Source organism: Danio rerio, chromosome 9 (genome assembly GCF_052040795.2).
Source record: "Danio rerio strain M-AB ecotype USA chromosome 9, GRCz13ab, whole genome shotgun sequence".
Taxonomy (NCBI): Eukaryota; Metazoa; Chordata; class Actinopteri; order Cypriniformes; family Danionidae; genus Danio; species Danio rerio.
In genome coordinates, this window is record NC_141029.1 from 33,868,472 (window position 1) to 33,895,717 (window position 27,246).

Sequence of the window (27,246 nt, forward strand, 5' to 3'; positions counted from 1 at the left end):
TTATTCACAAACATGGTTCCATCAACAACTTTTACCATTGATGAAATCTTTCTATTCCATAAATGGAAAAGTAGTGATGTGCGGACTGATACCAAAATATCGATGTCTGATATGTTCTAGAATCGATTATCTTATCAAAATATCAATATTTCAATAATTTGGAGCAAATATGTATTTTATTGGAAGTAGAAACACAGTGGAAAGTAACCACAATTACCCTAGTTTCTCTGAATAATGCCAACTTTGTCGGACTACTTGTTCTTCCGCCTGCAAAGACATATGCGTAATATGGCACTGTACAACTGCAGTGCACGCTAGCTAGCCACTCAGACCACTGGCCTGGCACCTGCAAAGTTATGAGCTACTTCACTTCCATAAACTCAAACGATTCGGCTTGTGACACGTTTAACAACACAGTGAGGTACTGTTGTAATACTACAAACCTAATCAAACATCTACATATAAATCACAAGACAGAATATGGCAACATCATGACTAGGTGGTCAGACGAGGAGGAAAGGAGAGGTACAGGTGCCGCTAGGATGAGACAGACATCGCTTTTAGAGTCCTAAGGTGCAGCAGGCAGGCACCATCCAGGTACAGAGGGAGAAAATGTGGCGATGTGGCTGAATTAGGAGTCTTGGGTTTTTGTGGCAATGATGAAACAACAAAAAAAAAGTTCAAAACACTTTCATGAGAACCGGATTAACATGTCACTAAATGTAGAAGTGTGAATATGTTATTTTAAGATGTTCAGGCAGGCGTTTTAAGATAAACATGCTCAGATGCAACAAACAAGAATAACCCGTAATGTGGCTCGTATTCAGTATAAAGTGACACTTTTAAGAACACTACTTGTTACTTTAATTTACCAAACAGTCATTTTTGGGCAGTATCAGAATCTGATCTGTATCACTGATTCTCGCCTTTATTTTACTTGGTATTGGATCGGATAGGAAATCTGTGGTATCGCACATCACTAGTGAAAAGTGGTTCTCAAGTGTTCTTTACACTAAGGAAAATTGATCTTTGAGGATTTTTTCACTGAATGTTTCTTTGAGGGAAACAAAAATGATTGTCCTATTGCCTCATTACGGAACAACCCTTTTGGAACATTTAATCTTACAAGTGTAAATTCACCATTTTGGGTGCCTTTTAGGCATGGGACGATAACCAGTTTCAAAATTTTACCATGGTTTGAAAAAGTAAAAGTTTTAAAACCGCTAAAACTTACTGTTATACCATTTCTAAGGTATATGTAGATTTTTGTTTAATGTGTTTTTTCGGTGTTATTGAAACTAATGAAGACGTCAGTAATTTAGATGAAATATTTAACCTGACTTGTTTACTATTCCAAAATATCACAAATGTTTCCTAAAACAAAATATATTGTGTTAAATGGGGGGAGGGGATGTTGTTTTTAACCCAGACATTTAAAAAGAACTTATTTTAGAGCAGTAATCACAATACAGTCATACCGTGAAACCATGTCATTTTTATCCAAGGTTATCTTACCATCAGAAACTTATAAAGCCCTATGCCTAGTGCCTTTACCGTTTAAAATTGTATATTTATCAGGGATGCATGATAATGAAAAAAATTAACATTGTAATATTTAGCTTTTCTGTGATATGTTGCAACATGAATACAATTTTACAAGATGGCTAAAAAAGCTCTATTTGGAAATAATTCATTACTTTAGATTGATTGGTATACTTTTGTTTTACAGTGAATAATATATAAAATGCAATAAACAAATTTCAAGCTCAGATAAATACAACAAAATAATAATAAAAGTAAAATAAATAGTGCTTTGTGGTTTTCTGGGCAGTCGAACAGTATGTAGATGGAGAAAAAGAATAATCAAATGTAAAAATATTTTCCCGTCTCAACATTGAACATCCTGCAATGTGACTGTTGCAGATGCACATGCTGTGATATAAATGCTGAAACGATATATTGTGCAGCCCGTATATACACACACACACACACACACACAGACACACACACACACACACACAGACAGACACACATGGCGCAGGAACATACTGTATCTACAGGCCATGAAAATCTCACAGATATGAAAGAAGGAGGAACCTAGTCCTCAATAACCAACACAGACCATACTGCTGGAGGGATATGACATTTATGGAATCATAATGCAGTTAAGGCACAATAAAACACACAGTCCAAACGCTCAGCACACACACAAACGCATGTGGCTGACCCAGGAAGCGACTGACTCACTCAAATGAGTAAGGCTGAGTATCATTTCCATCATTACAATGATGTGGCACCATTAACTCTGATGCGATGGGATGACATCAGTTTTCCTTACAGACATATGTGACCTTGGATATTTATCATGCTTGTAAACATATCAGCCATAACAATTTTCAATGATGTTGGCTTCCACCTATATCTCCTAATAGTATACGCAGCTACAGTATATTATTATTATTATTATTATATACAACATCTATAAGTAGATGTTAGTTTGATGTTTTTTGATATTATGTATAAACATATATACTTTAAGATGTTTACTACGACTGTACAAAATAAAAAACAGCATGACTGCAGATGGGACATTTCTGCAATGTATGTTTGCTTTCTGGGGAATGTTTATAAAAAACTGTTGCATAACCAGAGATATCAGTCTGGTTATCAGCATCATTGAGGTGCTCCCTTTTTTTCCTGAATCTGTTCAATATTTTGCAACCTAAAATCAAAAGTATCTATATGTCCTTGCCTGTTACCCTTACCTGTTTGCACCATCAACACTCCTGCCCGACTTCGAGAGGCTAATCAAATAAAAGGCTGCGTGAATAAGGGAACCCAACAACAAAACTGACCCCTGATCTCCCCTTAAGTCACCACTGCAGCAAACTACAGCCACCTCAGCAGTCAAACACTTCAAGGACACGCTAGAGTCTCTCTATAATTAGACAGTGTTCATACACAAACAGCATTTTAATAGCAGTCCCACGTTCCAATTACGCAAATCTGAGGCTGAAACAGATTTACTGAATATTATTATGGTCATAGTTACTGAAATCTAAGGTGTCATTTTTTCCACTAAGGTAGACATGGTCACATTTTATGTTAATAGTTGGACACCTTTAAACATCACTGACTCGAAGTGTCAATCAGCCATCAGTAGACAGTCTGCATAAAGGTATACATAGTTCACTGAAAACTGAAAATTGTTCACTTGTTCCGAATCTATTTGACTTTCATTCTTTTGTTGAACATATAACAAGTTATTTTGGTTGTTTTTAAGTAAGCTGGAAAGCACTGACTTTCATATATTTGTTTTATCCTAGATGAAAAGGAGATGAAAAGAATGTTTCTAAATGCGGACAAAAGTGAAGAGGAAGTCGCGGAAGAGTCACGTGGGGCGTGTGAGGAGGGGGATCGGTAAAATGATGTGCCGGATCAGATTTCAGTGGTTTTTCAGCACAAATTAAGCCCTGGTTACTGTTTTTCAGCTATTTTCAAAATATCTTCTTTTGTGTAAAACAAAATAAAGAAACTCAGCAAGGTTAAGAATCTCTTGAGGGTAAGAAAACATTTAATTTTTGGGGTGAAAATGTGATTAAATCAAATTAAAGTACATGTAAGACTTTAATTCATCACTATGTTCTTTTTTCAATTTCAACTTCAAACTTTTTAAATGCTCAAGATTTGAATAACTGCTCCCAAACACTGCAATATGGAAATTATAGGCTGATCACACTATAAAAATGAGATATTCTTAAGTATAAGTGGAGATCACAGTTACATAACAACCTGCTGTATCCTAAGTTGATCCTAAATTTTCTGAGTGGTGGAGGAAATGTTATGACTTGGTGAATTGTTTTGTGCAGAATGAGTTATGCAAATGAGTCCCATCACACAACAAAGCAGCTAAAGCAGATCCTTGAAGTTTAAAACATTGAAACAATGGAATGACCAGCCTAGACTCTTGATCTAAACTGTATTAAAATTCTCCTGAAATCCTTGATCACAAAAGACAACAAAGTACAGGCCCGTAGCCAGCCTGGTGAAAGGGGAGGTTCTTTTTCTTAAAAAGAGGACTTTTTTGCAGATTCACATTATTTTCTATTTAATTGTGAGATTTAAATACTATGTTTTTAAGCTCCTTTTTTGCTGGATGAGCTTTTCTGTTGGTCATCATAACCACAATTTTGTATGTACAAAAATATTTTCTAAAGATTTAGAATAAAGAAATATGGGCCAAAACTTTTTTTTACTAACAAATGTATTACATCATATTACATAGGAATCTGTTAAAGTTTTAAATTAAAAACTGAAGCCCTTTGCCATTTATTAGGCAAATAATAGACTTTTCTAAAAGACTAAAAGACTTTCCTCAGTCAGAATTTGGCCATTTAATTAATAGAAATAGTTGACATAATAATAATAATGTAGTTTTCTAGCTTCTCTTGAAAAAGGTACATTTGAAAATTCATGAATAATAACAATAGCCAAATTAATATTCAAATTAATTTTAATATGGGCCGCTTTTGGTGCTCCACACCTTTTTATTGGTCATTTTTTTAATAATGTCCAAGATTTAAAATTAAAGTAAAATATTTTCTTTAAAAATAATACAGTAGCGAAAGATGACTTCACTTACTGTACATCAGATTGCATGTTTTCTTGCACAGCTGGATGTTGGACTCATGAAAAACATTTGTTAGCATTGGCCAAACCTGATCAGCTAAAATTACGGCCAACAGAGGATTACGCTTTCGGTGGGTTATTTTCACTATTTATACTGACACAGCAGTCAAAATATGACAAATGAGCTTAGGTATTGGACAAATTCTGGACCATTGTCAGTGAGGAGTGGGTCTTTTGAACCACCTGAACCCTCCCTGACTACGAGCCTGAGGTAATTTCTAGTCTCTTTTTTTCTAGAAATGTATTTTATGTAATAAACATTACATCACAAATGTTGCAGACTTATACTTTCCCCAGAACATCCTTTAAGAATTTAAGATCTTTCTATAGCACTGACTTGTCCATCCGTTACTCCCAACTTTCACTTCCTTTTGCCAGAGATCCATGCATACGCCTAACACCCATTTGTCAATGTCATCAAAGGATTCGGTTTCTGAAAGATAAGGTTTTTTTTTCTTCCTTCTTGTCTCATTCTCTCAGCTTTCTATCCACTCAGAACTGCTGAAGGACAGAGGGAGGTCATCTTAAGGGATTCAACAAGACACCGGCACGCAGAATCACAGGTTTATACTCCCTGAGGGGATCGGGTTCTACTGACACCTGCCTTTCCAGGCAGGTCCAGTGTTGAGATGTTGCCCTTGCAGGGAAAAAGGATACAGGCTGATAGATTGAGAGGAAGCACAGCTAGCCACAAACAGATTTCCCCCGCTTTTAGAGCCAGTAGAGCAGTCCTCTATAAACACACTGACATTTAATACGGGAACATTAAACCACAGCGAATAGTGCTTTCTGTGCTTGTGGGCTTAACCAAGTACCACATGTAAAGAGAAGTGTTTAAATAAATGGACACATTCAATAAATAAATACAGTCTGTATCACTGAATAACGTCCTCCAGTGTAGTATCCCAAAGCACACTCAGCTAAAGTGAGTTTCCAATGCAGGAAAAATGGCTGATCAGCATCACTGGACAGATGAGCTAAAGAGAATGATTCACAGGGCAAGAAGTCCTCAATGAATATAATTTAGCAAATGTAATATGAATAAAATTTGATTGTATTTAAGAAAAAAATTGATTGTAAATTATGAAAAATGTAGCTAATGTACCTATTGTACAGACTGTTGTGAAGATTTTTGCTTTTTAAAAATACAGAAATGTATAACTGCATTCATGCCATGCTGTAATTATCATAATTTTGACTTTCTACTATACTATTATATAAAATATAATAATATCTATTTATACAAAAAGATTACCAAAGATTTACACAGTAAATAACTGAACATTTTGTTAAGTGTGATAGTAGCTCAACTGTAATGCAAGCTAGTCACCTGAGAGTTGGTATGAGGCTGATAAAGATGTTGTTTGAACAGTTCAAAAATACAGGAATTCTGGGTTAAAGTGCATAAATCACATTCAGGATGTTTCTGGATGCCGCTTTTTGTTTTGTCCTAAATTATATGTAATGGGAGACCCGTTCGTGTTGGAGTCTGGTATGATGATGTCAGAGTGGATACAAATAAGTATTATGATTGAAAGACAAATCATCATGAGGGGATGGCGTTCAGCAGGTCCACCATCATTTCAAGAATGGGTTACGGAATTAGGGAAGTTGGCAGCATTTGAAAAAAATGACATATAAATTACTTGACAAGTTGTAAGTTTATCAGAGAAGATGGGGAAAATATTTGGCTTTTTGGGAAGATGAATAAGGTCACGATAATAGTGCAATTATCTTTTTTTTATGTATAATTGTTATTATTATTATTATTATTATTATTATTATTGTGGTGTTTTTTATTTATTTATTTATTTACTATTATTATTTTCTGTGTGTGTGCTTTTTATTTATTGAGTTTATATTATTTATCTGTATTTACTGGATTTATGATAGCAACTAGGGTTGCACGGTTTACCAGTGGTAGTATCACGTTATTATAGCTCCAAAATACTGGCGATGCCACTGTAGTGTGTAAACGGTAGCACCACCGTCATTAATGGTTTATCTACAATACAAAATATTGTGTGTGGAAAATGCTCTTTTGTAACAAATTTCATTTGGTATAATTTGTATCTTTATTTTAATGTATTTTTGTTGGTCAGTTATCTACAAAATAAACAAAAAGACTGAGGTGCAAATAATACTTTTTGATCTTAAGGGAATTATGAATTAAATTCAAGTAGGCTTATTCTAACATAAAATATAGTATTTCTCACAATTTTCTTTATAATTTGAGTTATGAGTTACAGTATCGCAATACTACTTAGTATCGTGATACTTCAGCTAGTATATAGTACGATTAATTAATTGTATCCTGACAACCCTAATAGCAACATCTAATTGCTGTAACTGGTGCTGTTGGGGAGGAGAGGGGAAAGTGGGTCTTTAAAGGATGCAAAAACTAGTAAACTGATTGTGCTGTTAATTTACTGAAGAAAATAAAAAAATTGAATCATAAAAAAATAGAAAAAACTACAAGGTCACAAAATGAAATTGAGTTCATATCAATAAATAGTTAAAATAATAAACATGCAACCCTAGGATGAACAATAACAATGGTAATGTTTGCTTCAGCAAGCAGCACTAATAATTAATGAGCCACTCAAAACTAAACTTTCAAAAACTGCAGCCTACGGAAAGCTGAAGAAATGCGATGCCGCTTTTTGGTGGGAAATCTTGGTGCAATGGAAGCTGCTGTTTCAGCATCTGCTTAGTCAACCCAACAATGTCCAAACTGGTAACTTAATTACTTCCAGACCCCTTACTTGAGCCCTCTATAGGAAATGCTGCTGCGTTGGGTAAAACGATCACTTTTGAACCTCTAGAGGGGAATAATGGATGCGGCAACTCCGAGCACTGCCCACAGTCTCATGAGACCAGCTGGCTTCCTTTGTATAAATTAAATCAGCGAATTACAGTAATAATAGTGGATAACTTATAGAGGTAATTTATTAGCCTCTACAGTCATTTCACAAATGAGCGGTTCTTTACTTTCACCTTACCTGAGGCTATGTGAATATTGCATAAGACACTTTGGTGGTTAAGTCAGGTCTTTTTTTTTTTTTTTACATGAATCTCTTCCTGGATATATCAGTGACATTTTCCACTTTTGCACATTTAGAGCTACCAGTCCTCTGAGCTATGAAGACATTAGTAGGAAAAATTTAGAAGCCTGGTTCATTGATCCGGAACTTTGAACAAAACCCCCCTCTGTCTCTTTTTCATGTCATTCTTTTATCTGTTAGAGGTCTCTTTCTCTTTCGTGTATTGACCCATCACTTGACATAACGTTGCTCTGTCTGTCTGTCTCACTGTCTTTCTCTATCTGATAGCGCACAGGACTTTGGATAGATAACATAACATGCTGTGGTAATGCAAAGACTAGTGGTAAACATGTAAAGCAGGGGTATTCAAACTCGGTCCTGGAGGGCCAGTGTCCTAGAGAGTTTAGCTCCAACCTTAATCAAACACACCTGAACCAGCTAATCAAGCTCTTACTACACATACTACAAACTTTCTGGCAGGTGTGTTGAAGCAAGTTGGAGCTAAACTCAGCAGGACACTGGCCCTTCAGGACCGAGTTTGGACATCCCAGATGTAAAGGGAAAACTCAAGCTCCCAAAAAGCTCTCTATTTATTTATTTATTTTTAATAATAATGATTGCTAGTGCATTTTCTCTCCAAATAATGGTGTAAATTGAATATTTTCAGTACATACATTTTAAAAGTATTTCAGCTGAGATAAGTATAACAATTTGTTTGGCTTATTTTGACTTGGGAAAAATGTTTGGAGTCTATTGAGAGAGTTAATTTAGTGAGTGAAAGAGTCATTACATCAATTCAAACTGATTAGTAAAGTCTGATTTTTACTGACTTTGATTTGTGTGTAGTTTAAAACCAATTCAAAGAAATCAATAATCTTTTAAGTACAGGGTTTCTACAGATTTTATCTACTTGATTTTAAGACTTTTAAGACCATTTTAAGACCATTTAGAATGAAATTTTAGATTTACATGGTTAAACATTAAGTATTTTTTTTTCTATGGCCCAATATTATAATCAGGAATCATATAGTTGTTTTTAGTTTTCTTCACCTGATTAAGGAATTTAAAGGGAAATGTGAATTGTATCTCTTTGCAATAAAATAAATAAATAAATAAATAAATAAAAAGGTTTTGTTGAGATGTGTTGTTGGTGATTGAATGGATGTCAGCCTGACTGAGTAGCTTTTCATGTACAAAGCAAAATTAGGACCTGCTTAAAATCATTTAAGACATACAACACAATGTTAGAGTAAATTTAAGACTTTTTAAGACCTAAAATGTACTTTTTGAAATGAAAGACATTTTAAGACTTTTTAAGGCCCAGCGGACACTGTGAAGAGTCATTATTTCATGAATCAGACTAGTCTAACTTTGAAAAACCCATTAAGGGAACTAATAATTTGAATTCTGTGCCTGAACCAGGTCTCAATTTCAGGTGCTTCGTAAGACCTCATCAGAGGTCTATCATCAGAAGCCAAGGGTATTCATTTAATTTTGTTATAATTTTTTAATGCTCTATTTAAGAAGAAAAGACTAGTCTAAATTTGAAAAAACCAACAGAGCATTTTAACCCCTTCAGACCCTGCGTCCATTACAATGGACATCACATGACATCCCATTTTTCTTAAATTTGGAACATAATTCAGGTCTGAAGGGGTTAATTTGCAGTGAATAGTACCTTTAGAGATTTCTGCTCTCACCCAAAATCAGGAAGTAATCCCCATTAATATACTGGGTGTTAGGACCCACGCAGACCACAGGTTGAGTGCCCCCTGTTGGCCTCACTAACACCACTTCCGGCAGCAATCTAGCTCTCCCATGTGGTCTCCCATCCTTGTACCCACCAGGCACAGCCCTGCTTAGCTTCAGTGGTCAACCATGTGAGAGTTTAAGAGAGTTTAAGAGTTTTTCTAGCAAAATCTGATAATGAGCCTGATCAAAAGAGATCTTGAGAAGATGTGCGAATGGATCAGGATAGTGGGAGACAGAAGCAAAGCGATCCCAAGTCAGCCAGAAAACATGACAGAAGAGCTAACTTAGATTATAATCATTTAATTTGTTTTTTTCATTTGGTACAAAACAGTGAAATGAACTGAATAGTGATTGTTCATATGATTTATGTTTGTAGCTACATGTTTTTTATTATCCATGAGTGATTGACCTATAACATTATAAAGCACAAAATAATTAAAAACCTTTCAAGAATGTGATGCTCTTATAAGCGCTATCACCCCTTAATGGCTGCTCCGGGAAAACTAAAATTGCGTGGTGGATGTCAGTCATGGCAACTTAGATATCCTGGTTTTGTTCTGATAATTATTCATTTAAAAAATTAAGCACTGACTACACCGCAAACATAAATCTGTTTCATTTTTTTCCCCATGCAACCCTCACTATCATCCTCTTTGCCTTTTTCTTGCCTTTCCTAAAATGAATGATGAATCATGTAGCAGCTGCTTAGCCCACTCATGGAAGACATTAAAACAATTTCTACATCGGTTCCCCTGTGGGAAAGCCAGTCAGTGCAACAGGTTAAATGCCTGTGCGAGTGGATGTCAAAGATGACAATTACTCCGTTTTAAAGCTCCAACCTTTAACACAAGACAAGAGCCCTTGAGAAAGTTCAAAACATTTCTTTAATTGTAGCGCACAACGCCTTCACCTGCCAGTAAAGCAGACCCCCGCCCTCAAGAGGATAGCACGACATATCATTAACAACTGCTGCTTGATTTATAATAATACATCAGGAAAGATGACACAGCAAAGGTGACATGTTTCCAAACTTATAATATAGTGACAGACTGTGCACAGATCTCTCCATGAGAAACATAGTAATTGTGCCTTGAAAGAAGTGGAAAATAATTTGAAGCACTCTATCTCAGCAATAATAAAGTCTTCCTTTTCAAATAGAAAGACATAGTGAGACCACAATGAACTTTTTCCTCCGAGTTATTTTAAGTTTATATTTCACTTACTATGTAAGTGGGACTTTTATTTTGAGTGCCAGATTATTTACTGTGTGTTACTGGGCAATAACAGCACAAGACATGTTTCAAACTCCGCTCAGGACGCAAAACGCAAGATTTATAGATTATACATGTATTCATCTCCACTCTGAAGAAGCATGAGGTATGTTTAGTTAAATATTTTGTTAATTTATCATGTTTATTGTGACATTTGATGCATATGTTTCACCAAACAGGTGTAGACTGCTGAATCATGTCAAATCACTCAGCTCGACTGTCCTATGTTCGTGCAGAGATTGATATTAATTCCTGGCTGTCTTTTCTTCGACTATAGCTTCAAAATACAACGCCATACATCTCCATCACTCCCTTTTGTAAATTTTAATCATAATGCAGCCTTTATCCACAACAGAACTGGTGAGCAAAATAGGTTAACGTTATTATTATTATATAACGTTGATTGGGTTTATATTTGTCTGTGTTCAACGTACATCATGCTGTGTGTGTGTGTGTGTGTGTATGTGTGTGTGTGTGTGTGTGTGTGTGTGTGTGTGTGTGTGTGTGTGTGTGTGAGTAAGAGCAGCATGTCAGAGCGGAGCTCATTAATATTCACGACACAAGCCATATATGGTCAATCATGGACCTTCTGATTCAATGGGTATTTTATGGAGCAATAAATCAGCTTATAAAACAATTTCTGGAGATTTTTTTTTTTAACTTACCAAAGCCATAAACCTTTTATGTGGATATCAGAGAACAATTTAGAGAAAACTTATTAAACCAATGCATTATACAGCTACTTTAAATATTTGAAAACAGGACATTTGTATACTGCCCTAGTGTCAAATAAATTCAATAAATAACTAAAATCTACAGAGTTTAGCATTTTTGACACATTATCAGTAAATTATAAACTAAAAATAATAATTTACATTTGATTCAAAACATATTAATGGCAAATCCAGATCATAATGACAACAATGAAATTAAATAAAAAATAAATAAATAAATAAAATATAGAGTTGTATACTGTATACTCCACAAATGGCTCTGTATATGCTGTACAGTTCATTTCTCTATAGTGAACTAACAAGCTGCGGAAGTTAAATGAATGGCAATAACTGAGGTAAATGCAATTTAAAGTGGCTTACTGTTTACAAGCTGTTTTATCAATGTTTTTGAACCCTGAAACATTTCTGACACATCAAACATGATGTTAATGTTAGATTTTTGGATGTTCGCAACCACTTGTGGACTTCTTCTGTTATGTGATGTTATGCGATGGCTTTGACGCTCTTTGATGTGGCAGAAATGTTTCAGTGTTTAAAAACATTGATAATCAGCTTGTAAACAGTAAGTTTTACTTTCGAAATGCTATATGAATTCCAAAATTTTGGTGTTTTTTAGTTTTAAAAACACTTTCAAAAACACTGAAACATTTTTGCCACATCAAAGAGCGTCAAATCTTCTATTATTGTTTGAATTTTCTAATGAAAAATGCCATCGCATAACATCACATAACAGAAGAAGTCCACAAGTGGTTGCAAACATCCAAAAATCCAACATTATATTACCATCAGCTTTTATCAACTCACCAAGCAATTTGACGAACACAAATACCCATCTATTATTTCGCAGCGCTTTACATAACTCTTCAATGTATAACATGGAAACAATACAAAAACTGTGAGTCAAGATCACTCCATTCAAACACATTTCAAAAGGCAGTTATGAAGTTCAGTTTCTTTAGTCAACAGATCCCAACTCTGTTGCTATGCCACCTCTGAAAGAGCCAACTATATTTAGATGGGCATTATTATGAGGCTTTTCACACATCACGACCAAGATAGAAGGAGGAGGTGTAGTGACGACCTATCTTATGTTTGTTGAACGGGCGTTACGCAGCGAGGCTCCAATCTGACATCTGACGTCCAATTCAATGGCTGCCATAACCTTGAGTATGAATGCAAAACCATATGCTCCTATGCGCGTTAAAAGTGGAGCTCTAAACTGTACAACAGAATGTGATTTTGAGCTTTCACTGACAGTGACTAACCCTAAATACCAAGTAGACAAAACTGAGGTGTAAATTCAATTCAATATACTGCCATGAGAGATATTACATTCCACGGCCAGATAAAATGTTAAAGTATTTGCCAATTAGCTATTTAGTAACTGGTTAACATTACCTTAAATAGCCTAAGTGACATTAAGTGAACTGAAAGGACGGTCAATTCAAAGAATGAACAAGTTATTACTCTTAAATTAAAAATAGCATTTTCTTTGGAATCCCGAGCACAGATAAATAATTAAATAAAACCAGAAATGTGCATTAGCAAAGCAAATACGGTACATTTGGACTTTGATTAGGTACTTGAAATACTGGAGACTCACTACTAATGAGAAAGTGATATGGCTCAACTTGCATGGACTACATCCAAAAGCCCTCAAAGACTGTCCTCGTGGGCTCTTGTAGTCTAGAGAGAGAAGAAAGCTTCCTCGTTTGATGTTAATGTGATGTACTGACTGAGATGTGCAATCAAACTGTGGACATGATTTAGCAAGTAGGACATTTTTTTGATGCATCAACATTCTTTGATCGTTCTAGAACAACATTTAGATCTATCAAATTAATTTACTGTACATATACAACAAAAAAACTATAATTTATTACAAAAACAAACTCATAACCTAAATAAATAACTTATGTTGCGGAATTTAGAAGCTGTTGTGGAACTTTATGGGAATGAAGCTGTATAGACTAGTTACACTCACTAAATTAAATGAATTTCATTTTTGTGACAGATTTTGGATTTATATGAAATGCATTTACGCCATTCAAAGCAAAAAAAAAAAAAAAAAACTCACTTAAATCTTGATCTAGCGACTTGTCAAGTGTGATGTCATGAAGTGGCTTCCGGGTCCAAGTGCTAAATCAAATTGTATGGGGAGACTTAACAAATGGTAACAAATGTTTAAAGTCAGAATAATTAGCCCCCTTTGATTTTTTTTATTTTTATCTTTTTTTTAAATATTTCCCAAATCATGTTTAACAGAGCAAGGAAATTTTCACAGTATGTCTGATAATATTTTGCACTCTGGAGAAAGTCTTATTTGTTTTATTTCAATAAGAATAAATGCTTTTTTATATATATTTTTTAAACCATTTTAAGGTCAATATTATTAGCCCCTTTAGGCTCTTTTTTTTCCGATAGTCTACAGAACAAACCATTGTTATAACAACTTGCCTAATTACCCTATCCTGCCTAGTTAACCTAATTAACCTAGTTAAGCCTTTAAATGTCACTTTATGCTGTATAGAGGTGTCTTGAAAAATATCTAGTCAAATAATATTTACCGTCATCATAACAAAAATAAAATAAATCAGTTATTGGAAATACGTTATTAAAACTATTATGTTTAGAAATCTGCTGAAAAAATTAGTTAAACTAAAATTGGGGGGGAAATATAAACAGGAGGGCTAATAATTCTGACTTCAACTGTATATACTTTACATATTCAATATCCGATAGCTAGAAGGTGATTAATCTTTTATAAATTGTTAAAAGATTGCTGTCTGTGATGCAGCAAGCCCAGAGACTGTTGTGTACACCACGATTTCATATAAAATTCACTTTAATGTGTGATATGACAAAAAAGTGGTCATGAACCAATATTTTCTCAATTCAAATGACTTGGACCCGGAAACAGTTTTCCATACGTCATGATTTAACAAACGGATGAACGAATGTTTCAATGCGAGCGACCAGTGTCAATCAATCAATCGTACAATGTAAAAAATTATATGACAAAAAGTCAAGACAGCATCTGTTTTTGTTAAGTTTAATAAGTTAATCAGGTTTCAACAAGATTTTTGTTATTATAACTTATATTTAAGTTATTATTATACTGCATTTACACTCCATGGTTCAAGTGACTCATTTCCGATTTTTGTTTTCCTATGTGGCACAGAATCACATGGATTCCGATTTACTCAAATCAAATTCAGGCCTTGTTCATTTGTTAAAATTTATCCGCAGTGTAGATTGGATTTTCACCGGTCAATGCAGGTCACGCATCATTAAAAACTGTAGCAAATGACATAAGCTCTGACCCTTTTACTTCAGAACAGACTTCAACAGAGTCGCAAACCTTAAAAAAAACCTTAAACCTTCACTTTTAAAAGTCGATGTAAGCTGGTCATCAAAAAAATCAGAAACAGTCACAAAATCAGTATTGACTATCAAGATCTGCAGTGTAACTGCAGCCTGACATTGACACAGTGTTGATTTAAAACATGGAAGACAAAATATCACAGAAAACTTAAAACGAAGAGATACAAACATTGTTTTTTATGATGTTCAACTTAAACCTGTTTGCCGTTTCACGACTACAATATACTACTATATAGTTTTAAACTTATTTAAAATATAAAAATGGCTGATGAATTTAACAAATATTGGCCAGCAATTACAATCCATTCTGCTTTAAAAAACTTCAGCATTTAAAGAGGCAGACAACAGAAATCAGTGTTTGTTAATAATAAAACTAACAGCATTGTGATTTTGGTGCATGTAAATTTAGTTTTCATTATATAAATATTGATATAAATAAATTTTATTTTAAATTTAGTTTTCATTTATCGTTTTAGTTATTGTTTGCTATGTGAATCTGCATTTAGGCTGGGGACTGAAGTTTAAACATGAGCCAATTAACAGCAAAATGGAAAAAGAAATAAAAGTATTATACAATTAGTCCATTTGGTTCATGCATTACATTCCATAACTTATGAAAACATCATGACAACGCTGTGTGAGAACCAAGTGTAACAGAGTTATGCAAGTAAATCTCCTTAAGAAGCTCAAAGCAACCAATGCCAGGGGCTAGGGTAATTAGCATCATTTTTAGTGTGCTCATCTCCTTTGCTGGAATTGCCGGCTCAAATCACAAATATGAGCAGTGCATGTAGAACCAGAGTTTTTACAGTAGTGACGAAATCTGGATAGAGGGGGTGTTAAGGTTTAGTAGACCCCACAGGTCTATAGGTTATGTTAGTGCCGTGACCCGAATGGGAGTGACATATGAGAAGGTGTATGTAATCAAGGACTAGAGAATACACAAGCCACACATATAGTTTTGTCGTGGTCAATATGACCGCTCTAGCGGAGGAAGCCCTGCCTTCTAGTAAAGGAGCCAATCATCAAAGTTGGATATTACGTAACATGTAAGTTATGGATTGTTACGGTAGATGAGTAATTCGATTGACAGGATGAATTCTGATCAAAATTGATATAAATTAGGCAACCTAAAAAAAAACAGCTTTTAGAAACATTTAGAAACTTAATTTAATAGACAGCTGTTGTTAATTGTTATTGGTGACAGAATTCGATGTTCCAGTATGGCTGTTCAAGCATACTGACCAAGAGGTAGGGCTGCATGATAAATTGTTTCAACATCGATTTCGCAATCTGCACATGTGCAACAGTCCTACTGCAGGATATGCAGGATAGATGACCAGGGGAAATAGTCCAGAACACATAAGAATAGTGTAGTTACTGCTGAGTGAAATCATAATGTAGTAAAAGTTTATCAACTGCACATGTTTTTAAGGCCTGACAGAGGTCAAAGTATTCAGGCACAAAAATTTTGACCATTTGTAACTTCAATAAAGAATATTTTTATTGATTTTTTATACAGTGAACGCGATTTTACATTTGATTATTCCAATTCTATACCTGAATACTATTTAACTGCCCTGAAAACCATAAACCCTATTTAATAACACTTTCATCTTTACTCTTTTGAACTGATCTACACTTGTATTTTGATTACTACATTTTTAGCATGATTTACTTTCATACAGAATGATCCCAATCCATCTAATTTAATCCATTCTTTTCCAATAGCCGTTATCAAGTCATCTGGTGAAATTGTAGGTATATATTACGGCAGAAAAATTAAACATCTCAATGTTAAATTTGTCCAATTTCGTACAGCCTTACCAAGAGGGATTTCTGAGATGGCTGCTGACTTAAATGAGTTGCCATTAAGGGACTTTGATATAATGGGTATATAATAAATAAATAATAAATTTGATATAATAGTATGAGTTGTGCAAGTAAACCTCACTCCCCAGGCATTAGGAGATTTTAGCAGTTTTTAGCATACTTTGTCATCGTGCTCGCCTCCTATGCTAGATTTGTTGGTTTAAATCCCAGGAGGTATTGGGTTGGAAATTAGTGTCATGACCCATATGGAAATGAAGTTTATGGAGATCAATGTCCAGTAACTGAGGCCTGCTAGTAGCAGTTATGAGTGTAAACTTTATTTCCTTAGTGTATAGAGAATGCATATGCTCTAATACTAGGGGCTACATTTTTAGAAACACTTTTTAGTGTGCCTGCTTTCCATGCCTGTTCAAATTTAGTCCGATTCAATTAATCTGATCAATCTGTTTGGATGATTTACCACAATAAACTGCATCCCGGATCTCTGGAATAGCTGTCATAATGCCAAGCGAGAGAGGCTTGAGTCTGTTGAGTGCCACCTGATTATCAAAACATTCCCATGTCAGTCAAGACTTAGGTTAAGCATGTACTTGTCCCTGTGTGTGGATAAAGAAGGTTATTTATGGCACGTGTGAGAGTGTGAACAAAACTATGATATGGCTGCAGAGTGACAGCAGAAATCTAAAGAACCTGAAAAGCTTCTAGAAAAACTTAAGAATGAATGTGTGCCATGCCTTTTTAAAGAAAAATACAGAAACAAAGGTAAAAGAGCTAGGTGATATGACATAGGGTTAATAAAAGTATTGAGTATGGTATCTAGTATCCCGCTAACACAAACTAATACAGATACACAGATATTGGAGCATTTCAAAGCCGTGTAAATCAACTGTTCTGTCTATGAGCTGACATATGAGCAATCCACTGATGAAGTGACTGATCTATGCTGCTTTAAAATGCTCCTGTGTGCTGTATAACGATATACATCACAATATAGAATCATTACTTCAAGTTCAATCAGTGAATACTTTATATACAGTGATCCCTCACTATAACACAGTCCACTTTTCATGACCCGCAGCTGTGCAGATTTTTTTCGCGTAATTTGATATCCTTTTTCCCCCAGAAAATATTGTAAGGCCCCCTCCACATTTAATGATATAAGCGTTCATAAAAGTTTGCAGTAATGACGCCAACAAATGTTGTTTTCAAACAAACGGTATGTTTATTACTATATATAGATATGTCTATGCACAAATAATAGCTTAAAGTTTCCCACAGATGGGTTGCAGCTGGAAGAGCATTCGCTGCATAAAACATGTGCTGGATACGTTGGCGGTTCATTCCGCTGTGGCAACCCAGGATTGTTAAAGGGACTAAGCCGAAAATGAATGAATGAATGAATGAATAATAGCCTAATGTAAAATATAAAAGCATAGCATCAGTAGGCCATTTGTAACTGAAAAATGTAAGCCTTTACCCTTTAAATTGGCGCTATTTGAAATTCAATAACCAAAATATCAGTATTCACAATGATGTGTAAGGCTTTCATAGGTTGCTATGGGACCATCAACCCGTTTTCTCTGAGGATGACAAACTGACAAAACATTGCTGTCGCCCTGATACAAGTTTTATTTATGAAGAAAAGTACAAAGCACTGCAGTGTTTGGGTGTTCTGTCTGTCTGAGAAAATTGAAAAAAATTAGTCTTACGAAATGTGAATATTCCATACAAGCTGAAGCTGATCGCTCAATTCTTGTCGCGTGACTCGCAGTGTGCTTGTATCGTGGCCCAGGGTTCCTTGGTGCGAGTGTGTCACGCCGCTTGTGCGCGCAAGGCGCACCTCCATTGGAGACAAACTTGTGCAAACTCTAGAAATACCCGATATGCCGCGGTTATTTGCAATCCCCATTAGTTGATATTCTTGCACAGCCATGGTGGATTCACCTGGTTTGTTGACAAGTGGGTTACGGATCTATTCCTTGGCAGTTACTGGGTCCTTCACTGGGACTTTTTTCCTTAGCAAAGAAACTTTCTAAATATGCCTGTTTCTTGCTAATTTTGCTGCTTGAGGGTTAAATTTTGGTGCTCAAGTGACTGACCGAGACGTAAGCACAAAAAAATGTGCTTTTCAAAACAAAAGATCATTCAGACTCAGATAATAAATAAAACGGAAATAATTAATTAATGATTTCTTTTGCGGCCCGTAACCAATTGATCCACAGACCGGTGGTTGAGGACCACTGAGCTAGGGGATAAAATGAACTAACGCAAAATGATCATTCTAATTGTCCACTGCTAAGAATTTTTTTTTAAATATGACCCCCCACAAAGCTCGTTGAGGCCCCCTTGTGGGCCGCGACCTTCCTGTTGGGAACCCCTGCATCACAGACTGCGATCAGCTTGCCAAATTTATATAAATCTTTAATCGCTAGCAGTATGACTGAAGTGCTGTACCATTTGCTTGCAAGTTTTCTCGTCACAATGTCGACAAATGCTCTGCACTGTCAAAGGTACCTACTTTAGCACCCAAAAGGCAGAAGAAGATGCTAACTATCGCACAAAAAGTTGAACTTCTGGACATGCTAAATGAAGGTAGAAGTTATGCGGGTAGTAGGGCACCATTATGGAATAAACGAACGAAAATCAAACGGTTTTGATCTTTGGTTTCATTCTATAATACTGGACTTATTTTTCTACAAGTGTTTGGGCTTTCAGATTGTTTAGATAAGAATGTATAAGGTGGGTTTCACAGTCTTAAAACATCTAATTGTAAAAATTAAAGCTGACTACTTTGCTAATTTCGCATATTGTGGGTTATTTCTAGAAGGTAAACACCCGCGAAAAATGTGGGACCACTAAATATTGACCACATGTAAAGGACTATTTCATTTTTTGCATTTAAAGCATATTCTCAGAAATCTATCACTCATATGTGATCATATTTCTCAACTTATTTAGAACTTCATGGCAAATGTTTAATTAAAAATGTCAAAATTTAAAATAAATATTACTAAAATATAAAACACGTTTCAAAAATGATTGACTATAAATACAACATTAATATAAAATTCAAAATGTAAACATTGTAGTTTCCAGATTGAAACATTCCCACAATCCTGTTATTCATGTTTCTGTCTGCATCCCCGTAATTGCATATAATATTGTGCTCATATAAATGATGAAAATAATTAAAAAGTATATAAAAATAGTATATAAAAAAGTATCTAAAAGTATATAAAAATATATTTTAAAAAGCGCTATAATGGGTGTGACAGACAAAGAAGACATTGGTGGTCCTCCAGGAACGTGGTTGAGAAACACTGCAATAGACCATAATATGAAAAGATAGACTTTTTTATTTTTTCCATTATATTGTCATATTTTACGGCCCTAAGTGCCAACATTCTGCACCAACTTTCCACAAACTTTTCCATTTGAAAACTGTATACTGTTGCCATTTTGAACTTCCTGTACCTAAGAAAAGAACAAAGATGATCATCACAGAGAGCATATTGGGGCCTTACACAGCAGCAATCGGGCCAGTGACTGGATCAATTTGAGTAACAGTGAGATCAGAGTGTGTGTCCAGAGAACTGGCAGCCTTGCAACCCTGCAGCACCAGGGTCTGCCCTTCTCTAACACCAGCACCTCTAATGAGACTCACTCATCTCACCCTCCAGACAGGTAAGGAGGACGTGAAGGGATGCCAGACGCAGTGTATGCATAATCATATCATTCCCCCAACTGAGGCAATAAAAAAAAGTCTTTTCATTTAAAAAAAGAGGAACGATAAGATAAAAACTTGACCTTCCATTTTTATTATCTGCAATGCAGTGATTACTTTTGTCTGTCTGGCACAGGCTACTGATGTCTGTCGACTCTTGCCCCATATTTTTTATGTGATGGCACATGATTTACACTTTGATTCGCTGTTTATTTACAACCATGCAGAGAGAGGAAGAGGAAAATGAAGAGAGCTCTGTTCAAATCACTCATGTCTTTGCACGCAGCCCCTGGCCCAACACTGAGAGAGAGAGGGAGAGATAGAGAGAGAAAGAGAGTGAGAAAAGAGAGAGACAGAGAGAAAGAGAGAGAGAGAAGGGGGTGGCAGATTTTGTTTGCGGTTTCTGAAATTTTAATCATGCAAGATCAGCATATCTGCTGTGGTGTGAATTTCGATTTTCGGCAGACATACAGTAAACTGCCTCTTTAACTTAAGGTGGTTCCTCAGAGCACAGTTCCTCTACTACTTATTAGTTTTACAGTATATTGACAACTGTTGCTCAGTTATGGTTATGTACACACTTAACAATTTCCAGGAGTGACAAGCACATTAAAATAAGCTACATGTAAGGATTATGTATGAAGCGCTTTTTGTATGTATAAACGTCTTGTAAAAAAAAAAAGAACGAGACATTCTTCAACTTGCTTGGTTGTCTGCAGAGTGTTTTTTTGTGCCAGGACTTGCTGAGAATATACAAAGGATGTTAAGCTCCCAAAAACCGTTCTTCTCTTCTACGAAAGATAAAACAAATGCTTGCAAATCCAGACCTTATATAGTTTATAATATTGAATGGACTCAATAAAACCTCAGTTTCTGACATGATGGGAGTGAATTGCAGCTTTTGAGCAAACATGTCCACATGACTATGATTAGATGTTTTCTTAACTGCTGTTTTTTCACAACTGTTATTTGTGTTGTATTTATTTTGTTATTAAGAAATAAAGTGTGCAGCAGTATTCATATTTATTACTCTCGGTGTTGGGGGTAAGGCATTATATGTAATACCAAAGTATATATATAGTATAATACAACGCATTACTTTTAAAAATAAGTAATATTATTTGGGTTAATTTTTTAAAAAATGTAATATGAGTTACTCTTTACCTTGCTTAATTGGCTTTTACAAAACATATTGCGGAATAAAAATGACCTTTTTCAGGTTGAATCAGACTCTATTGAGAGAGCGTGCTGCAAAGGAACAGACAGTCGCGCTCATCATCATCATCAGGTTTCTTTTTTACAGGAAATGAGTCAGTGTACTGTTGTACTAACTGAATCTACGAACTGACTAACTGTTCTACTAACTGATATTGGTTTATTTCGAGTCATAGAGAGTATCCGTTATGTTAGTACTTTCTAAATACGCAAACGTTTCATGACAACTCCGTTCAATGTAATGAACTGGTTCGACTGGTTAGAAAATCCGGGTAAAACAAACGATTCATTCGCGAATCGCCCATCATCACTACAGACTGTCATCACGGAGACTTACATTTTTTGCAATTGATTCCTATTATTTTATACTCATTGAAGAAAAGTAGTGGATTGTTGTTAATGTAGATTATGTGCAAGTAAAACTCTTGACAACTGCAAGAAACACAACATCGAAAAAACAAAAAACAAAACTGGATGCGAAGCAATACACCCGCACCCCAGCTCCAGCTATGATTAACATCAGATCCCTTTCTCCAGGTAAAACAATTAATCCAACTAAACTAAAAAAAAAAGTTATCGCTTTTATTGTTGAGGATGTGAGCCACTGTCTAACATTACTGTAGAAGCGACTATGTTTTGTAATGTAGTAAGATTTTTTTTCTTTTGGGAAATGATTTACACATTTGTTAAGGTCGCATGAAGAAATTTTATGATTTAAATTAAAAATTTATGTATTGAATGTATAAAGCTCAAAGATTTATTTTGATTTGGGGATTTTTTTTTATAGTCTTACAGTTCATTTTGTTATTTAACATTTTAAAATCAGTTTTTGCCTTAATAAATAATTTCATGTTAGTACTATATATTGCCTTGGCTTTTTTTTCATCTTTATCTCAATGGACAGCACATTTACATAACTAATAACACAAAACATTCAAAAGTAGCAAACACATTACTTTATATGCTTTCATTAATTTGTATATACAGCATGTATAGCTCTGGGCTCAGAAAGTTCTCATATAATTATATCAATATAATTTTAATCTACATTTTTAAAGGAAATGGTTATATAGGTTATAAAGGTTATATATGTGGTTGTTAAATGCAGAGCTTCTCTATAAAATAGGAGAAAAAACATCTTCAAGTTCTGATAGAGATCAAACCTCAGCCAGGTAACGAAAAGTAACACAAAAGTAACTCAAACATAATAGCGCATTACTTTCCATAAAAAGTAACTAAGTAATGCAACTAGTTACTTTTTTGGGGGAGTAACTTAATATTGTAATGCACTACTTTCAGAAATAACTTTTCCCAACACTGATCACTCTCAGAAACTTGAGAGTCAAAAAAGTTCTGTGTTTGTCCTGTCTCAAATGTTTGTTTTGTTTTTTACATTTCACCAGGCTTGTGTTTAATGTTTAGCCTAATTTTGTCAATTAAATGTTTGAGCATTTTAGTTTTAGCATGAAAATGTTTATTCTGCATTAAAATATATTATTGCAACAACTGTTGTCATAAAAGATGTTTTTTACACCTTCACTTTAAGCACAAATTATGAAAGAATTATGAGAATCACGAGAAGTCCTATTCGTGATTTATTTAAACTAATCTATTGTCTTTATTTATTATATACATTACCACTCTGCACATTATGAAAAATTGGCAAAAAAGATACATTTCTCAAAAATCAAAACAATAAAACTGCATCTTAGAAGTTCATTTGTAATTTCAGGTCAACTGCAGCGTAAACAAAGTAGCTGTGAAATGGTTGCTGCAAAGATGAAGTATTTCTTAGATCTATTTAGAATCATTTGGTTTTAAGAGTATCATTGGTTTGTTTTTATTTTCAGTTTTATTTTTCTAGCAAGATCTGGCAATACTAAAGAGTCAAGACATACCTCATTCCATCTGATTTCTAGCATCTAGTATTCTAGACGATTGCAGGCAAACATATCATGGCTTAAATATAAATAACTGTAGAGCTTTTTAAAACTATCTACGAATAAAAAACAAAACAGGTTAAAACAAAACATAGAAATCTAAAACTAGAACCCAACAAACTCCTACGGATGCACATGATTGGTAAAAATTGAATTCTGGATATGTGCGACTGGCATTTTTACTAGTCAAAATTGAATCACGCATCTGGTGACCTGAAATTATGCCATCAAAACTGCATTACAGATCTAATCAATACAAACCATTACTAGTCAAATTACATTACAGATATCTGATTGGCGTTTTGACTAGTCTAAATTGCATTACGGCTTGGAACTCTAGGGGTATTAACAGACAGAACAGAGCTGTCAGTAGCCGCGCAGAGGTACAAAAAGCAGGCACACCAGCTTGCACTTACCCCGCACATCAAGTTTGATTGCAGTGCGTATTCGTCTCTCAAACTTCCCTAATAACCCTGAGGTTTCCATTCTCCAGCTCTCTCAACATCAACCAACTTTCAGCAGCGAGTTTGTGAATCCAAACCATGCTCTTATGGCCTCTTCAGAGGTAAGCAGCTGCTATGAGGCACTGGTGACCCACTAGAAACACTGATATGCTGTTGAATAATGAGAACCTTTGAGAAATGTCAAGTGTTACCAGTACAGTACGGCTCTATCACTTAGATATTATGCTGTGCCAGATATTGTTCTTACAGGTCAGGACAGACCATGATGCCAATTTCCAGTAATAGCAATCTCACCATGGAACCATAACGCTTGTTTAGTGCTGCAAAATAAAAATAAAAATAAAAAGAGCTCTACATAAAAAAAAGTCTTAGTGTTGCTTTGAGCATTGCCTTCAACTAAACTGTTTTAACAAAGTTACAGGGTTCAGATGGAGGCCTTCATAGGCCATGCACATCTCTTATTGATAAGGTGAACTAAGTACAGTTTTACTCAACCTCTTTTTCCTCCCAGTACATCAAATACCGTCACTTGCATAAGAGCCACTATGTAGACAGGTCATTGTCTTTACAGAGGTCAGTTCTTTATAGTGATGTGATAACCCAATTCCTTACACAGAGAAATGTTTGTTGCTAATACACTGACAAAAAAGGGTGTCAGAAGTGCATCAGAATCCACTTTTAAGAACACTGAATTATATATTGATTACACATTGTTTGTTATGTGCATTGATTTTGTAATTTTAAATTTAGTCTAAAACAAAGACAGAGAAATAATTTTCAATCAGAAATTGCTAGGAAAATTCAGTTAATTGCAAGAGAAGCAGCATATAACACACTAAATTAAACATGAAATCATGAAGTAGGGAACATTTATTAATGATATTCTCTGTCCCACCATAAATTAAGTGATTTTAGAGTTACAATATAATTACAATTTCTGCATTAAATATATCCATATACTGTATATAAAGTGCCATCTGAAATTTTCTACTAATATTAGCAGACAGACTCCTATATCTTGATTCAGTAATTTCACTTTTATGGCAAATAACAGGTTATTTTCATCACTTTCAACATGAAATCACTGAACATAAATGTAAGAGGCTAAGAAAAATGCTTATGTTGAAGAACATTTTAGATGGAGTTTGGAGGTTTTTGGATCTGAGCTCTTCATACACATGAAAAATGTGCTAACTATCCCATCTGTTTACAACAATCATTACATTTGAAGTAATCTGCAATTTTAGCCAGTGCCACGTTCTTTGTCCTTACAATTAGCATGTTTATTGAATAAATGTAGGTATGAATGTTAGCATTCTGAAGTCTTGGCTTTCAGGTGTCTTAGCATTCGAATGTATTAGCTTTCGGTTGACTTGGCATTCAGTTGTCTTAGCATTTGGTTGTCTGAGCATCTAGGTGTCTTAGAAGTTGGGTGTCTTGGCATTCAGTAGTCTTAGCATTTGGGTGTCTCAGCATTCGGGAGTCTTCACAATCAGATGTCTTAGCATTCGAGAGTCTTAGCATTCAGGTGTCTTACAGTCTAACATTTGGATGTCCTAGCATTCGGGTGTCTTATGGTTGATTATTTAGATGTCTCAACATTCAGATGTCTTGGCATTTGAGAATTTTAGCATTCGAGTGTCTTATAATTGAACATTCAGAAGTCTTAGCATTCAGGCATCTTAGCATTCGACAGTCTTAGCATTCGGGTGTCTTATAGCTTAACATTCAGATGTCTTAGCATTCAGGTATCTTAGCATTCAGGTATCTAAGCATTCGGTAGTCTTAGCATTTGGGTGTCTTATAGTTTAACATTCAGATGTCTTAGCATTCAGGTATCTTAGCATTCAAGAGTCTTTGCATTTGGGAGTCTTATAGTTTAGTTTAGCATTCAGGTGTCTTACAATTTGAGCTTAACATTCCAAAAAAAAGCACAATGTCACCTTCAATAATTTTTAACCTTTTCTAATTCTCTCTGGAAGTCTCCTCTTTATCGTCCCCTCTCTATTTAAAAGCATCATTATAAGTGAATGTATTCAATTAGCCCTGGGGCAGATGAGTAAACACCAAACAGTCCTCTAAATAATAGTAATTATCCATGAACCTACAATTAGCTGTGCTGTGACGCCATACACAATAGTATCATTACCAATTAACACAAGAAAAAATGTCAAGGAGACTTACTATAAAGTTTACTCAACACTGCAAAGAAGAATTGCGGAATAGGTTGAGAAGCCAATAATTCAGGAAATAATAACTTCCTAAAGGTCAGCATAAAATGTTGACAAAGCTATCTAAGTGTAAACGTAAGGCTACAAAGCACAGGGGATGTCAATGATGATGGATGAATACGAAACTTGAGGACTAATGCAGTTTTTCTTAAACAAAGCAGTTTGGAGTTGCTCCACAGCTTAGAAGCAGTGCTGCAAAAAGGCAGACATATTCTGCGAGAGGCGGTGTTACAATACTGTCAGCTGCACTGCAGCAAAAATTACACAGCACAAGCTCCACTAGCTCAGATCCCCGAGTAGACTGCTGAAAAAAAGAAGAAGAAAAAAAAGAGCGAGAGAGGGAGAATCTTCTGCTCTCACACATACAGTCAAGCTGAGAGACAACTGTTCGCTTTCACGGGTTATTCATACTGTTTGCAATCTGTACTACAGTCACCCGCATGGTAAGCTCGTCAGCGATCTCAGACAAAGCTAGCACAAGCCACAGGCTACAGCTAACACGCATTAAATAAAATTCAGCTCAGGCACTTTGACAACAAGAATCTAATAAACCCATATTATAAAAGAGGGGGAAATATCCCTTTTAGCCTGTTGTTTGGCACAGATGATCTGACACACTGCGGTGAATTCAGTAGTTCTACTTTTACAGTCTTTTTTCCAACATTAAAACATTTGCTAGGTAAGTCAAACCAATAGGAATCTGCAGAAACTTGACTTCTGCAAGAGGGTGACCAAGTTACTAAAGTTGTATTATTGTTAGTCATACAAATTGCTGACCAACAGAAACAGGGCTAAAGTGACTTCTGTGTGCTTTATATACAGTGTTAAGATTTTGAAAATGAAACCATTGTTCATAAAAAAAAGCAACACAAACACTAAACTCTTGGAATATCTGTGCTTGTGCAAAAAGTACATTACATTACTTTTTGAACCTTTCACAACAATTAAAATGCCCAGTGAGTAAC

The 27,246-nt window shown here is 35.1% G+C and overlaps 1 protein-coding gene across 4 annotated transcripts in view; it reads right to left on the reverse strand.

The window, feature by feature from the left end:
- fgf14 (fibroblast growth factor 14) overlaps positions 1 to 27,246 on the reverse strand; it is a 216,247-nt gene that overhangs the window by 168,236 nt on the left and 20,765 nt on the right. Inside the window, exon 1 of one of the 4 annotated variants that reach the window (XM_087266394.1) lies at positions 24,003 to 24,258. The exons of the other annotated variants lie outside the window; for them this stretch is intronic. Coding sequence (XP_087122520.1) covers positions 24,003 to 24,072 — 70 coding nt within the window. The 5' untranslated portion in view covers positions 24,073 to 24,258. Of the gene's footprint in view, positions 1 to 24,002; positions 24,259 to 27,246 lie in introns of those variants that run through there. 4 annotated transcript variants of the gene reach the window in all.